Source organism: Microcebus murinus, chromosome 24 (genome assembly GCF_040939455.1).
Source record: "Microcebus murinus isolate Inina chromosome 24, M.murinus_Inina_mat1.0, whole genome shotgun sequence".
Lineage (NCBI taxonomy): Eukaryota > Metazoa > Chordata > Mammalia > Primates > Cheirogaleidae > Microcebus > Microcebus murinus.
The window spans coordinates 24,803,629-24,816,201 of NC_134127.1; the positions used below are offsets into that span (position 1 = coordinate 24,803,629).

The following is a 12,573-nucleotide window of genomic DNA, read 5'->3' on the forward strand; positions in this document are numbered from 1 at the left end:
CCCACTGGCTACAGAGCTCTTGCATCGTGGCGACACCATGAGCGCTTTCGTAGCCCTTTGCAGGTGGCGGCGGCTCAGTGTGGGTCGGGAGGCAGGGCCGGTATCTGCCACGCTGCGCGATTGCCGATTGCTGTAGAGAAAGAAGTGGGGAGGCAGAAATCCCCACCGCAGTGGCCGGTCCTGAAAGGCTTCATCTCCAAGTCAGAAGAAAGCACAGAGTTTCCATTAACAGCAAAGTTTTTTCAACGTAAGGAGCAGGTCGATTTGGGGGCTTAAAGCAGGTGAGTTTGTAACTAGGAGGATCCCGTGGAGAGAGAACTTTCAGCTGAGCCCGGGGCTGGGCAAACGCAGCTGATCTCCGGCTCCTGCTGTCCACATTCTGTGGACAGAATGGGCGGAATGGAATCCAGTGAGCAAAAAATCCCATCTAAGTCACTTTTCTAAGTCTTGATTATTTTGTGGTAATTTCATTCCACAAAGCATTGCCTACCTTTAGCTAAGTTGTTTATTTGCAGGGCCTGAATTAAAATGAAAAAAAAAAAAATCTGGATGTAGACTTTAGAGTCTGAAATATCTGCATTTAAATCCTGGCTTTGCCCCCTGGCTATGTGCGCCTGGGTGGGTTAGTGTCTCTCTTCTAAGCCACGTTTGTGGAGATAACGACACCGGCTTGCTTACTTCACAGGCGTGCGGGGAACGTGAAACAGGATGATTTACGTAAAGAGTCTAGCACGGCACCTGATTCCCTGCAGGAATTGAATGCACAGCAGTTATGATTCAAATATCTTATCGAGATAGCCCCAGCACATGCGTGATGAAGTTTCAGATGTTCTCTATTTCTCAACAATACAGTGAGGAAAACATTGTTTTAGCCCATTTTGCAGATGTTGAAACCGAGGTGCTATCAATGGGACTTGGGCCCAGGTCCTCCAACTGTAGGCCTCATGCTCTTGCCATTCCAAGCCCTGGGCTAGAGATGACGATGCCCTTTTATACCGTGTTTCCTCGAAAATAAGCCCTACCCATAAAATAAGCCCTAGCAGGATTTCTAAGCATTTGCACAACAGAAGCCCTACCCCGAAAATAAGCCCTAGTGATGGCGTGGCTATGCAGCGCATCTGCACAACCCATGCCTTTCGTGGCCGAGCGGTAAATAAGACGACCAGCCCTTCTCATCCGCCCCATGAAAGCTCTGTGGCTCCACATGAGAGATTGGGGCCAATGGTTCTAAAGGAAACAGAGTCACAAGAAATTCAGGATGGAATTCGGGGTTTGGAGAGTGATGATGATGTTCCAGAAGAAGACGACTTAACTGTATTTGAATCAATGTAGATTATTGTACCGTACTTAAAAACAATAACACATCCCCTGAAAATAAGCGCTAGGGTGTCTTCTTGAGGAAAAATAAATATAAGACCCTGTCTTATTTTCGGGGAAACACGCTAATAACAAGGTGCCAGCTCAGCAGGTGGTGGGCAGGGCTGGTGCTGTCACATGGGGCGGCAGCCGGGAGTGAAACAAAGGGGTTGCAGCATCTCTGAGGGGTGACTGGGGACCCCAAATCACGGAAGAGGTGCCTACAGGATGCTTCATGCCAACCAGTGGGGACAAGTGTTGTCCAGCCCTGCACGTCACCATGTCCAGATGAGCCCACAGTATGGTCTGTGCCACTTGGGGCTTCCGGCTAAGATGCTAGATCTGTATTCTGCTAACGGGAGGCTATGTACGTACAGCCTCCACCAGCCCTTCCGCCAATGCCAGCAACACCTGAACCCCCAAATATTAATATGTAAAAGTTTATGTGTATACTTATGGTGCTATTATAAAAGCCTTAAAGAATCACATCTGCAGACATTTTAAAAACATGTCAAATTTTATTAAGAACGTCTCCTCCGTCTACAGAATAGATGCCTGCAGACATGAGACACGGCATACACCGAGCTTTGCTTCCTGCAAACGGTGAGCAACACCATAGCACAGACTTCCATTTCAATACATCTGGACACCAGGAAATGCCCCTGAACGAGGAGGAAATCAGTGAGAACCAGGCCAGGAAATCCTGCCCCATCCAGGGCTCCTACCTGGACAGAGCCTGATCCAATTGCTGCTTCAGAACAAGGTAGCAAGAGGGCATTTTTAATATCTCATAAACAGTACATAGAAATTTCTTAATTATAAAGGGTGCATGCAAATCAATTCATTAATTAAACCAAAAAGCTGAAACCTCAGTAGAAAAATGGGTAAAAGGCATACACACATAATTCACATGCAAATAGTTTTTTTTAAAACTCTAGACAAAACTTTAATCTTGCTAATAATCAAATAGACCTAAAATAGCACCACATTAAAATGCAGCACTGTTTTTCCCCCATACAATTAGCAAGTGACTTCTCATTTCTAATGACAATGCCAAACACTGATGACCACGTGGTGAGTCAGTGACGTAAATTAGTACAGACCTTTTGAAAAACAATTCAGATATCAAAAGCCTTAAAAATGTCAATATCCTTGAACCCAGAATCTATCCTAAGGAAATAATCAGACGTTCAGGGAAAAAAGTTTTAAGAATGAAGTAATGGAAACCATCTAAATGGTCCACAGCAGGAAAATGGTAAAATAACTTATATCCTCATAATGGAAGATTATTCAGATATTAAAAGATATGTTTGTGATGATTTTGAGATAAGTGGGGGTAATTCTTACATTGTTAACTTAAAAAAAATATGTAAATAATCTCAACTATAAAACGATCGGAAAGTGGTGGGAAGGAAATGCATGAATCTGCTAATAGAAGTTGCCTGTGAGTGATGAGATTGTGGTGACTACTTTTCCTTCTTGCTCCTTTTTTGCATTTTCCAATTTTTCCCTTGCAAAAAAAAAATATATGTATATGAATGAAAAAAAACAAACAAAAAAACATTTGGACTTTGGGGCTGAGAACAAACTTTATCAAATGACCCTGAAGTTATCTGCTTTTCCCAAGGATTCGCATCTGCAGAGTCACCAGATCTGTTCAGGACTTGAACAAAAGCACCTCAAAGTCAAACGAGAGCACGGAGAGAGGCCAAGGAGAAAAACAGCGGGAGATCAATAGGGAAGAGAAGAGAGAGCAACACAGGCAAGCAGAAAGCAAGCACACAAATAGAAACCCCTTGGAACAGTTCCAATCAGTTCCATGTCTTGAGCTCTGCAGACAGACTGAGCTGATAACAGGTCTTATCTGCAGATTACCTTCCTCACCCAGCCTGTGCCACAGGCCCTGGGGCTCTCAGCTTCTGGATTTAGGAAGCAGGGACAGCATGGTTGGGCTAAGTCTTTGGCAAGTCCTTGGTCTTTTTCCATGGTGCTTTGCACATCTGCGTTGGACTGAGCCTCTCACTCAGGTTCGTAGACAAATGTTAACAAACTCGGAGCGCCTAGGCCTCCTCGCAGCCTGGTCTTGTCTAGAAGTCTAAGTCCTCTTGGCCAAAGCCATCTGCCCTGCCCACCACCCCGGTGGAGGGGCGGCTCGTACCTGACTTCTCATCTTGTAGGTCAGAGCCTTTGCCTGCCGGCTGCTCTGGAGTCCGTGGGCAGGAAGGGGCCCCTTCTTGCTCAGAAGCAGAACTTTCTGGATACATCCTGGTGACTTTTCTCTCTGCATGAGGGACCCCCTTGGACTCAGCTTTGGTGATTCCCACATCTCCACTGGCACCGTCTTCTGAGCCTTTCTGAGAGCAGCTACCCGGGCAGGGTGGGCTGGGGGAGGAAGGGCCTATTTGGGGGTCTGGGCTTTGGCGGGAGGTGTCTCCACCTGGGGCGGGTGGTGACGCGGGCCTGCCCTCTTGGTCCAGGCTGCTGTTTTCAGCAGCGTCCTCCAACTGGCCCTGCTCGGGGCCGACCGGAGGCCCCCCTGCTGACCCAGGCCGCCCCTCCCCGTCAGCTTCCTGGGCCCCTCCACCTTCGGCACCCTCACTCTGTCCTCCCGGATCTTCCTCACCTCTTGCTGAGGCTTCACCCTCCAAACTGTCCTCACCCCCTGGGCCCTGGGCCCTGTCTTCCTCCTTGTCCACTGCCCCCAGGTTGCTGCTCCCTTCCCTCCTCGGAGCGGCTGCGTCTTCCCCACCTTCCCCACAGCCAGCCCCCTCTGCCCCCTCCGCCAGGGGACTGTCATCTCTGCTGCCTCTCTGGCTCCCCTGCCCCTCTTCCCCCCGCACCTCAGGCCCCAGCTCCAGCCCGTCATCAGCCCCCCTCGAGGGCCGGGTGCTCGAGGGCTCCTCCTGCAGCTGCTCTGTCCCTGTCCTCTCAGGGGCCCCCTCAGCTGCGTCCCCACTGGAGCACCCTCCTCTCCTCTTGTGCAGGATTTGCTGCAGGTCAAAGGCCTCTTTGATGGGTGCCTTGGTTGTCCCCACGCTGTCCTTTGAGGATATGGGGCTTGCTTTCTTTTTTATGCAGGCCTCACAGGGACAGAACTCTTCCCCCTCGGCCACCCCGCCCAGCCGGGTCCCCAGGGCCGGGCCGTCCTCCAGGGAGAGGGACCCCAGGCCTGGGGTGCACTCCGAGAAGGCAGAGAGGTTGCGCAGGCCCTGGAGGCAGCGCCTGCGCCGCTCAGTCTGCAGGGACAGCTCCCCCCTGAGGGCCTCCCTGGGCGGCCCCGGGGCCCTGCGCCGCGCCGCGCGGCTCTGCAGCTTCCCGAGCTCTCTCTGGGAGCTGGCCTGGAGCCGCCGGCCCACGTCCTGCTGCAGCTCGGCCGCCATCTGGTCCAGCAGCGCGTGGTCCTGCAGGCTCCAGCGGGCGCGCAGCTCCGCCACGGCGCCGGCCAGGTGGGCCAGGAAGGCCTTCTCCATCTTCTTCAGCATCGCGGACGCCCAGACGGGGTCCGGATCCAGAGACCCTCTGCCCACCACGGGCACGCTCTTCCCGCCGGGTGAGGCTGGGGGCTGCCCGGGTCCCGTCGCGGCTGCTCCAGGCGGCTCTTCCAATCCAGGCTCACATTGGGGGCCGCTTGGATCCTCACCGTCGGCGTGTGGGTCCCTCTCGCTGAGCTGACCGCGGGGCTCTGCGGGCTCCTCTGTCCTCGCTGCCGGGGCAGAGGCTCTTCCCGCTTCCTCCTGCTCCTGCGCCCCCCCACCCCCACCCGGACAGCCCCCCCTGCCCTCCGCTGGAAGCCCTTCCTCTGTCACAGCCTCCTGCGGTTCTTCTCTCTCCGTTTCTCCTCCGGTCCCCTCTAACTGCGTCCTGTCCTCCTGCGTTGCGTGTCCGACGGCCTGCCCCGGGGGGCTGCCCAGCCCCGGCTCTCCCCTGCCGGGTCCCCCTGCCCGGCCCTCGCTGGCTGCCTGCGCGTGGGGGTAGGCCGGGCGGGAGCTCAGCTGCGGCATTCCCGGATCCTCCAGGTTCTCCGAGCCCCTGGAGTCAGGCCTCTGGTGGGCAGTTGTCCGGGGCAGCGGCACCTTCTCCGGGCCCAGGGCACAGTCCACCACGCAGGGCACGCTGCCCTCCCCCGAGCCCCCAGAGCCGCTGCTGAGGTCCACGCCGGAGGAGGACGTCGGCGTGAGGTCCTCGGTCACGGCGTGGGGCCCGGGGCCTGGCGGAGCCTGGCTCCACGTGAGCTCCTGGACGCCGGCGTCCAGCTGGCCCGGGCCGAGGTCACAGCCCGGCCACAGGGCCTGGGAGAGGCTGAGCAGCTCCCGGTACCGAGGGGAGTCCGCGAACCCCGCTTTGCCAGCAGGAGACCCCAGGCCTTCATCAAAGAAGTGCAGCCGGGCCAGGCAGGCGACGAGGGCCCCTGCCGAGCGGCTGAGCCTCCGGGCGGCCGGGCCGGACACTTCGGGCAGGCTGCTGGGCCGGCCCTGCTTGAAGCCCATCAGCGCCTTCATGATCTGTGCGGAGGCTGACACCCTGGCGGGAAGCACCCGCGGGGGCGCCCCACGGCCCGAGGCCACCCCTCCGCCCAGTCTGGCCTCCGCAGAGGTTTTGGGGTCTCTGCCCAGAGCTGCCCCTTGGGGAGGACCCTCTGCAGATGAGGGACCGGCACCCCCAGTCCCTGGGAGGGCCCCATCTGGCTCTGGGTTCTTGCCGGCGTTCCCTTCCGGGGGCCACGGCCTGGCCTCAGCTAGGCCCCCTGGGCCTTCTGGGGGACGGCCGTCCCCAGGGTCCTCCTTGGGGCTTTCTGGGCCATCCCCGGCCGCACCTGCAGCCTCGTCCACCATCTCGTATTTCAAGAGCACGGGCTCCTCTGGGATGTTGCCCAGCCACTCTCGGACCACGGAGTCCGGCGAGGCGTGGGGTAGAGCGCCCGGCGACACGCCACTGCCCTCCTCCTGCTCCTCGGGGCCGCCCCCGCCCCCAGCGGTCTTCCCCTGGGGTCCCCCAGTGGGGTCTGGGGGCAGCACTCGCCCCACCCCCACCACGGGCGACTCCTCCCCCTGCCTGCTCCCACCCAGCCCCCAGGCAGCACCCTGGCAGCCGCCGCTGCCCCCACAGCCGGAAGGGCGCCTCTCGGCACCGGGCCGCCCCCTGGGCGGGGTGGGGCAGTACCTGCTGCACACCCAGGCGGCCTCGGGGGGCGGTGCCCACAGCGCCTGTGTGCTACCACCAGGGCCCCCTTGGACCAGGGGTGCCCCGATCTGTGAGCAGCAGCTGCCTCGGTGGGCTCCCGCCTCCCCGAAGTCAGGCCGTCCCTCCTGCAGGGCCAAGGAGGGCGAGGAAGGCTCCGGGGTGCCCCCCACCTCTGCCCCCTGGCCGCCAGCCCCAGCCTGAGAGCAGGAGAGGGGTGCGTGGGGAGGAGCAGGAGCCGGGGAGCCCGCCCGGGACCCCGCGCCCCCTGCCCACCCCGCAGAGGGGGCTCCGCAGTGGCAGGAACCAGAAGCGCAGTCCGAGCCGCTTGCGGTGGCGCTGCTGGCCTCAGGCAGGTCCTGGGAGCGCAGAGAGCCCGAGGACGGGGCTCTCCGGTCCCCGGAGGCCTGTGTCTTGGTGCTCAAGGAGCTTTGGGAAAGTCGTGGTGCCGGGCCCTCCGGGCGGGCCGCTCCTCGATCGGGAGGCCGGGGCGGCGCCTGCTGCCCTGCAGGTGAGTCCTGCAGGCGGTGGGTGTCCCTGCAGTGGTGACACTGCCTCACATGGCCTCTCCGAGCCACTCGGCTGAGGCCAGGAGAGCTGGGTGGGGACTCGGCACTGGCGCGGGTCCTCTGCTTTCTTGTCCTGGGCGGTGGCGGAGAGTCTCCGTCTGCATCCCAGGAGCTAGAGCTGCCCAGGGCCAGGGGCAGCCTCGTCACAGACCCCCACCCAGCCTGGCGGCTCCCAGTGCCCTGCCCACACGTCTCTGCCTGCAGGTCCTCGTTCCTTAAAGCTGAGGGACTCAGGGCTGGAGAACCGGGGCCAGATCCCTGGCTGACCTCCCCCTGGGAAGCCTCAGCCCTCGCCTCACCCCACTGTCTGGGGGCCGACGCGCCAGCAGGAGCCCCTTGGGCGCTCCGGCTGCCCAGCCCTGCGGCCTCTGGGCACGGACCGGCCTCCCGCTGGGCCCTGCTCGGGGCAGAGAGGCCACAACTGCCCGCACCGCTCTCTGGGGTCCTGGGGCAGCGAGAGGAGTCTGGCTCCGAGCCCTCGTGGTGGCTGGAGCTGGAGGCTGAGCTGAGGCTGTCCCAGCGCCTCTGCCTGAGCGTGGCCCGTTGCCCGCGGGGGCCCCTGCCATGGGGGTGCTGGGCCAGCCCCGACCTCCTCGGCGAAGCCAGCCCCTGGCCCTGGGCCGCGTGCACGGGGTTCGTCCAGATCTCGTATCTGGGTCCCGACGGCCCGCCTGGGCCACAGGCGTCCTCACACTCCGCCCCCGTGGCCGGGCGGCCCCCGGGGTGGCCCTGCCACACGCAGCAGAGGGGGGCCACCCCCCCCAGGTCGGGGCCCTCCCCGCAGGCCCGCCCCACCCTGCGGGACCACAGCGGCGTGTCCTCTCCCAGCAGGCGGAAGCGGACTTTCATCTCCACGTCCAGGCTGCCGTCCTGGTTCACCCGCACCTTCTTCTTCACGCCGTCGCTGGCCACCAGGGCGCCGGGCTGGGCCGGTGTGTCCCGAGGGTGACCGTCGGGGGCTCGGCCCTCCCAGGTTCGATGCAGGGACGCCGGGGGGTCGCTGAGCCCAGACCTCTCCGACAGCAGGGAAGCCCGCCGCGGCCGGCTGCCCGGCCGGGACCTCGTGTGGATCACGCTCCGCTTGGCCTTGGGCCCCCAGCTCCCTGGCACCGGCAGAGAGGGAGAGAAAAGAGGAAACAGTGAGGGCAGAAGAGCAAAGAGGCAGTGAGCCTTCTGCCACCTCCGGGACAGCAGCGCCCCTCCAAACTGCGCGGCGGGGCGGAGCGGCTCCAGAGCAGCCACCTGTGCACTGCGTAGCAGGATGGACTTGAGTCTCAAGCCCATCTCGCCGGCCACTCACCTGCCAGGGGGCTTTGGGCAGAGCCTGTTTTCTCTCTTTCTTTTTTCTTTTTTTTTTTTTTTGGAGACAGATCTCACTCTGTTGCCTGGGCTAGAGTGCCGTGGCGTCAGCCTAGCTCACAGCAACCTCCAACTCCTGGGCTCAAGCGATCCTCCTGCCTCAGCCTCCCAAGTAGCTGGGACTACAGGCATGTGCCACCATGCCCGGCTAATTCTTTTTTCTGTATATTTTAGTTGTTCAATTAATTTCTTTCTATTTTTAGTAGAGATGGGGTCTCGCTCTTGCTCAGGCTGGTCTCGAACTCCTGAGCTCAAACGATCCGCCCACCTCGGCCTCCCAGAGTGCTAGGATTACAGGCATGAGCCACTGCACCTGGCCCCTTCCAGGTGCTTAAACTTTGATTTGTTAACTGTGCTTCTTGAAATAATGTTTTTTTTTCTAAGCTAGCATAGCCTAGACTGGCACAGTGTAGGCTTTTTGGATGGACAGATGGATGGATGGTGATCAGTGGTCACAGTTAGTTCTTGTCCTTCTGATCCCTCTGCAGGGCACCATGTTGACTAAGACAGTTGTGACCCTGGAAAGAGGCAAATGCCACCTGGGCATGGCCATCGCCTCTATGCTGTCGTGCCCACTGTGGTTCTTAATAACAGTTATTTTAGATCCTAGAGACGTCGAGTTCAAGATCTCCTGATCCCTGCTCCCTTCAAATACCAGACTCTGCTGTCTCGAGTCCCTGTCAAATGTTCGATCCAGTTAAGGCTGTTCGTGATGAGGAGGAGGCAGACAGGACAAGAGAGACCCCAAAAGGACTGGGATACCTGAGAATTGGGGCCCAATGCAGATTTCCTGTATATCCTGGAGGGAAACTGCTCAGCCCTCGCTGTAGCACCATCCAGCCAGCGCAAGTGCAACTGGGGAGACCCCAAAACCAACTCACCGTTTTTGTTCCTTGAAGCCGGCCCAGTTAAAGTTTCAGTCCCGTTTCTTCTGGCCTCTTCCATGGCCAGAGGTCTGAAGGCCTCGTGGCCAGCACACACCAGCACGGGCGGCAGGGCCTGCAGGGAGTCCACCTGCCGGAGAAGGGCCCTGAGTCAGCCCCGGCTGCAGAGAGCTCTCGGCCCGAAGGCCCGGGGGACGAGGAGCCAGTCTCTCCAGCCCTCTCCCGACTTCTGCCCATCTCACCCCAGACTCCTGATCCCGGGATCCCACCATTCCCCATAGCCGGGGGCTGAGGTCCTGCCACTGCCGTCTCCCTCTCTCCCTGCACCAGGACGGCGACGGTGGGAAAGACTTCAGAGCCTTTAGGCCGAGTCTCTGCCCGCACGTCCACCCTCTGCAAAATGTGTGCAAAAAGCACCCAGAGCAGAACGCCCTCCAGCCCCCACGTGGGGACCCAATTCACATCCCATCCTTTTTCCCAAACGGAGGGTCCTCTATGGCGTCTGCTCCGTGTTTTCCGGTAGGGTCTGGGCCCATCACACGAGGGCCACTCGGGGCAGTGGGAAGGAAGGTCCAGGGGACACTGTAATTTGGCTGCATATTTTTCATGGAAGGAGCAGTGGTGAGAGCTTCTGCAGCGATTTGTGGGCAGCGGAGAGCAGTTCGACCTGACAGCCAGGGACTGGGCAGGACAGGATGGTGGGGGGCTGGTGTCAGGGACGTCCGGAGGTTCTGGGAATGGGTCTCTCAGAATTGGCCCAGCAGGTGAGAGCATTTGTGTCCCGTGTGAATGTGCCATGCTGACGACCATGTGCACAGACTGGCCCGCTCCCTGGGTGACGGTCACCCTATTTCTCCAGCTCCCCGGGCATGCAGACAGCTCACAAGCGAAGCGGCAGAGGAGCGTGAACTAGCAACAGAAACCCCGCCTCTTTCACTCAAATGTGGCCACCACCCCTGCTCAGGCCTGACCTGCCGAGAGCAGAGACCAATGCTTGTGCTTCCAGTCATACCTAGAGGGGCCCAGCTCACTCTCCAGCTTCCCAAGGATTGGGAAGCCCCTCAATGCCCTGTATCAAATATCTTTCTGCTTGAGGGACCTGGAGTAGTTTCTGTTTCCTGCCCTGAACTCTCACTCTTGGAACAGGTTGTGGAGAGGACTGAGTAAGAAGGCGATAAGAATGTTCTAGGCACTGTGCCTGGCACTTGCTAAGTGCTCACTAAGTGGTAGCTAGAAACGTGAATAACAATTGCTTGTGGACTAATTGACTTGACCGAATGTCTCTACCCTATTCACCTTTAATTTGTAGCAGGGCGATCAAGAGCCTCTTTTCAAGGAATAACCTCCATTCCATCTAAGGATTATATTTTGACCTGAGGCCCAAAGAGATTTTTCAAGGAACTATCCAGGCCCGCAGCCTACCTTCCTCCCGCTGATCGTGTACACCTGCTTCACGGGAAAGCGCAGGACATCTGAGGCTTTGCTGAGGAGGGCCGTCAGGTGCCGCGTGTCTCTCGGGCTGAGGACCACCGTCTGCTGGAGTCGAGGGTCCCCGTTCTTAACCAGCAGGACCCTCCTTGGGGCTTTGGGGCCCTTCCAGGAGGAGGATGTTCCCGGCGCCTCCCGCTGGCCTTCAAAATCCCGGGACTGCTGAGCGGAGGGGCTGCTCCCCTGCGGCCGGCCCGGCCCCCCGGGCGTCTTGGGGGGATTCCTATCGGAGCAGAGGTAGCAGCCGCCGTCTTCCAGCTGCTCCAGGGCGCTGAGGCCGTGCAGGCCGCGGGGCGTGGTGACGGAGCGCACCCCGAACGCAAGAGGCACGCGCTGGGAGAGCTCGTCCATCAGGGCGCTGAAGGTCTTGAAGGCGCGCTGGTGAACCGCCAGGCGCACCCCGGCAAAGCGGGGATCTCCTCGCTTCAGGAAGGTGATCTTCTTGGCTGGCGCGACCTGGGTGACCGAGGGGGCGCGGGCCACAGAGGGCAGGCGGTGGCTCGGGGCCTGGGCTTCCCTCGGGGCGCTGTTCATGGCGTGGCGGCCGGCGGGGCTGTAACGGGTCAGGGGGAGAAGGCGGTCAGCGCAGCTGGTGGGGTTTGCACTTCCTGCCTCTCCCCTGCTTTGCAGAGGGGGCTCCTGCTCACCCCCCAGTGCAGCGGCAGGCGGATCCACTTGGATGGACCCAGAGGAAGGCCAAAGGTTTGGCGTCAGACAGATCTGAGTTCAAGCCCCGCCTCACCACGTACTGCCTGTGCGGCCCCGCGAGTGACTGATGTGACCTGGGCTCTGATGGCCCCGTCTGTGGCACGCGGCGCAGTCCCTGTGCATGGCGCTCATGACAACAAAGCAGCTTCGCATAGAAAGCACCTGGCATAGAGCAAGGATCAATCTCTACTCTCTTCCTTCCTCTTGCTGCCCCTCTTACCCTCGCCCACCAACTTTGAGCCCCTTTAATATTATGGTTTTCCTCCTAAGGAGTCAGGAAAGAGAGGACCTTGAAACCCACAGGTGAGAGCACCGGGCGGGGGCTCTCACAGCCTGGCAGCAAGCCCCTCTCCTGGGGTCTCCCTGTGTCACCCCAGGGGACTCCCGCCTCCCTGGACTCGCTCCTTCCAGCTGTCGGGTGAGAGGGCTGCAGCAGAAGGCATATGTCCCCAGCCCCTCAGGGACAGGGTGCGGGGACAAGGAGACTTGGAGCTCCGTGTCTGGGACCTGCCACCACCGATGTTGCGTGTTTTCGCCCCCATTACGATTGATGTTTGCTTTCATATAAAAATGAGACTGCCTCTCACACTGCCCCAAAGACTTTGCAATGTGCATGATGATGGCTGACTGCCCCGGCCCGCTACTGCCAGCTTGGGAGGTGGGGGCGCAGACCCGCCACCCCCACCTTCTCCTATTCCCGCTGCCCACTGCGTGGAGCCCGTGGCCTTGCCCAGGACTCTGCACTGGCCCGCTCCCTGGGTGACGGTCACCCTATTTCTCCAGCTCCCCGGGGCATGCAGACAGCTCACAAGCAAAGTGGCAGAGGAGCGTGAACTAGCAACAGAAACCCCGCCTCTTTCACGCAAATGTGGCCACCACCCCTGCTCAGGCCTGACCTGCCGAGAGCAGAGACCAATGCTTGTGCTTCCAGTCATACCTAGAGGGGCCCAGCTCACTCTCCAGCTTCCCAAGGATTGGGAAGCCCCTCAATGCCCTGTATCAAATATCTTTCTGCTTGAGGGACCTGGAGT

General features: G+C 59.6%; 1 protein-coding gene across 1 annotated transcript; it reads right to left on the reverse strand.

Moving 5' to 3' along the window:
• Positions 1-293: 293 nt before the first annotated feature.
• On the reverse strand, positions 294-11,368 carry RP1L1 (RP1 like 1). The gene is made up of 4 exons (XM_075997251.1): positions 10,769-11,368; positions 9,344-9,476; positions 3,515-8,206; positions 294-379 (listed from the first exon to the last, which is right to left on the reverse strand). Exons 1-4 carry the CDS (start codon positions 11,366-11,368, stop codon positions 294-296), a joined length of 5,511 nt encoding a protein of 1,836 aa, XP_075853366.1.
• Positions 11,369-12,573: the final 1,205 nt, after the last annotated feature.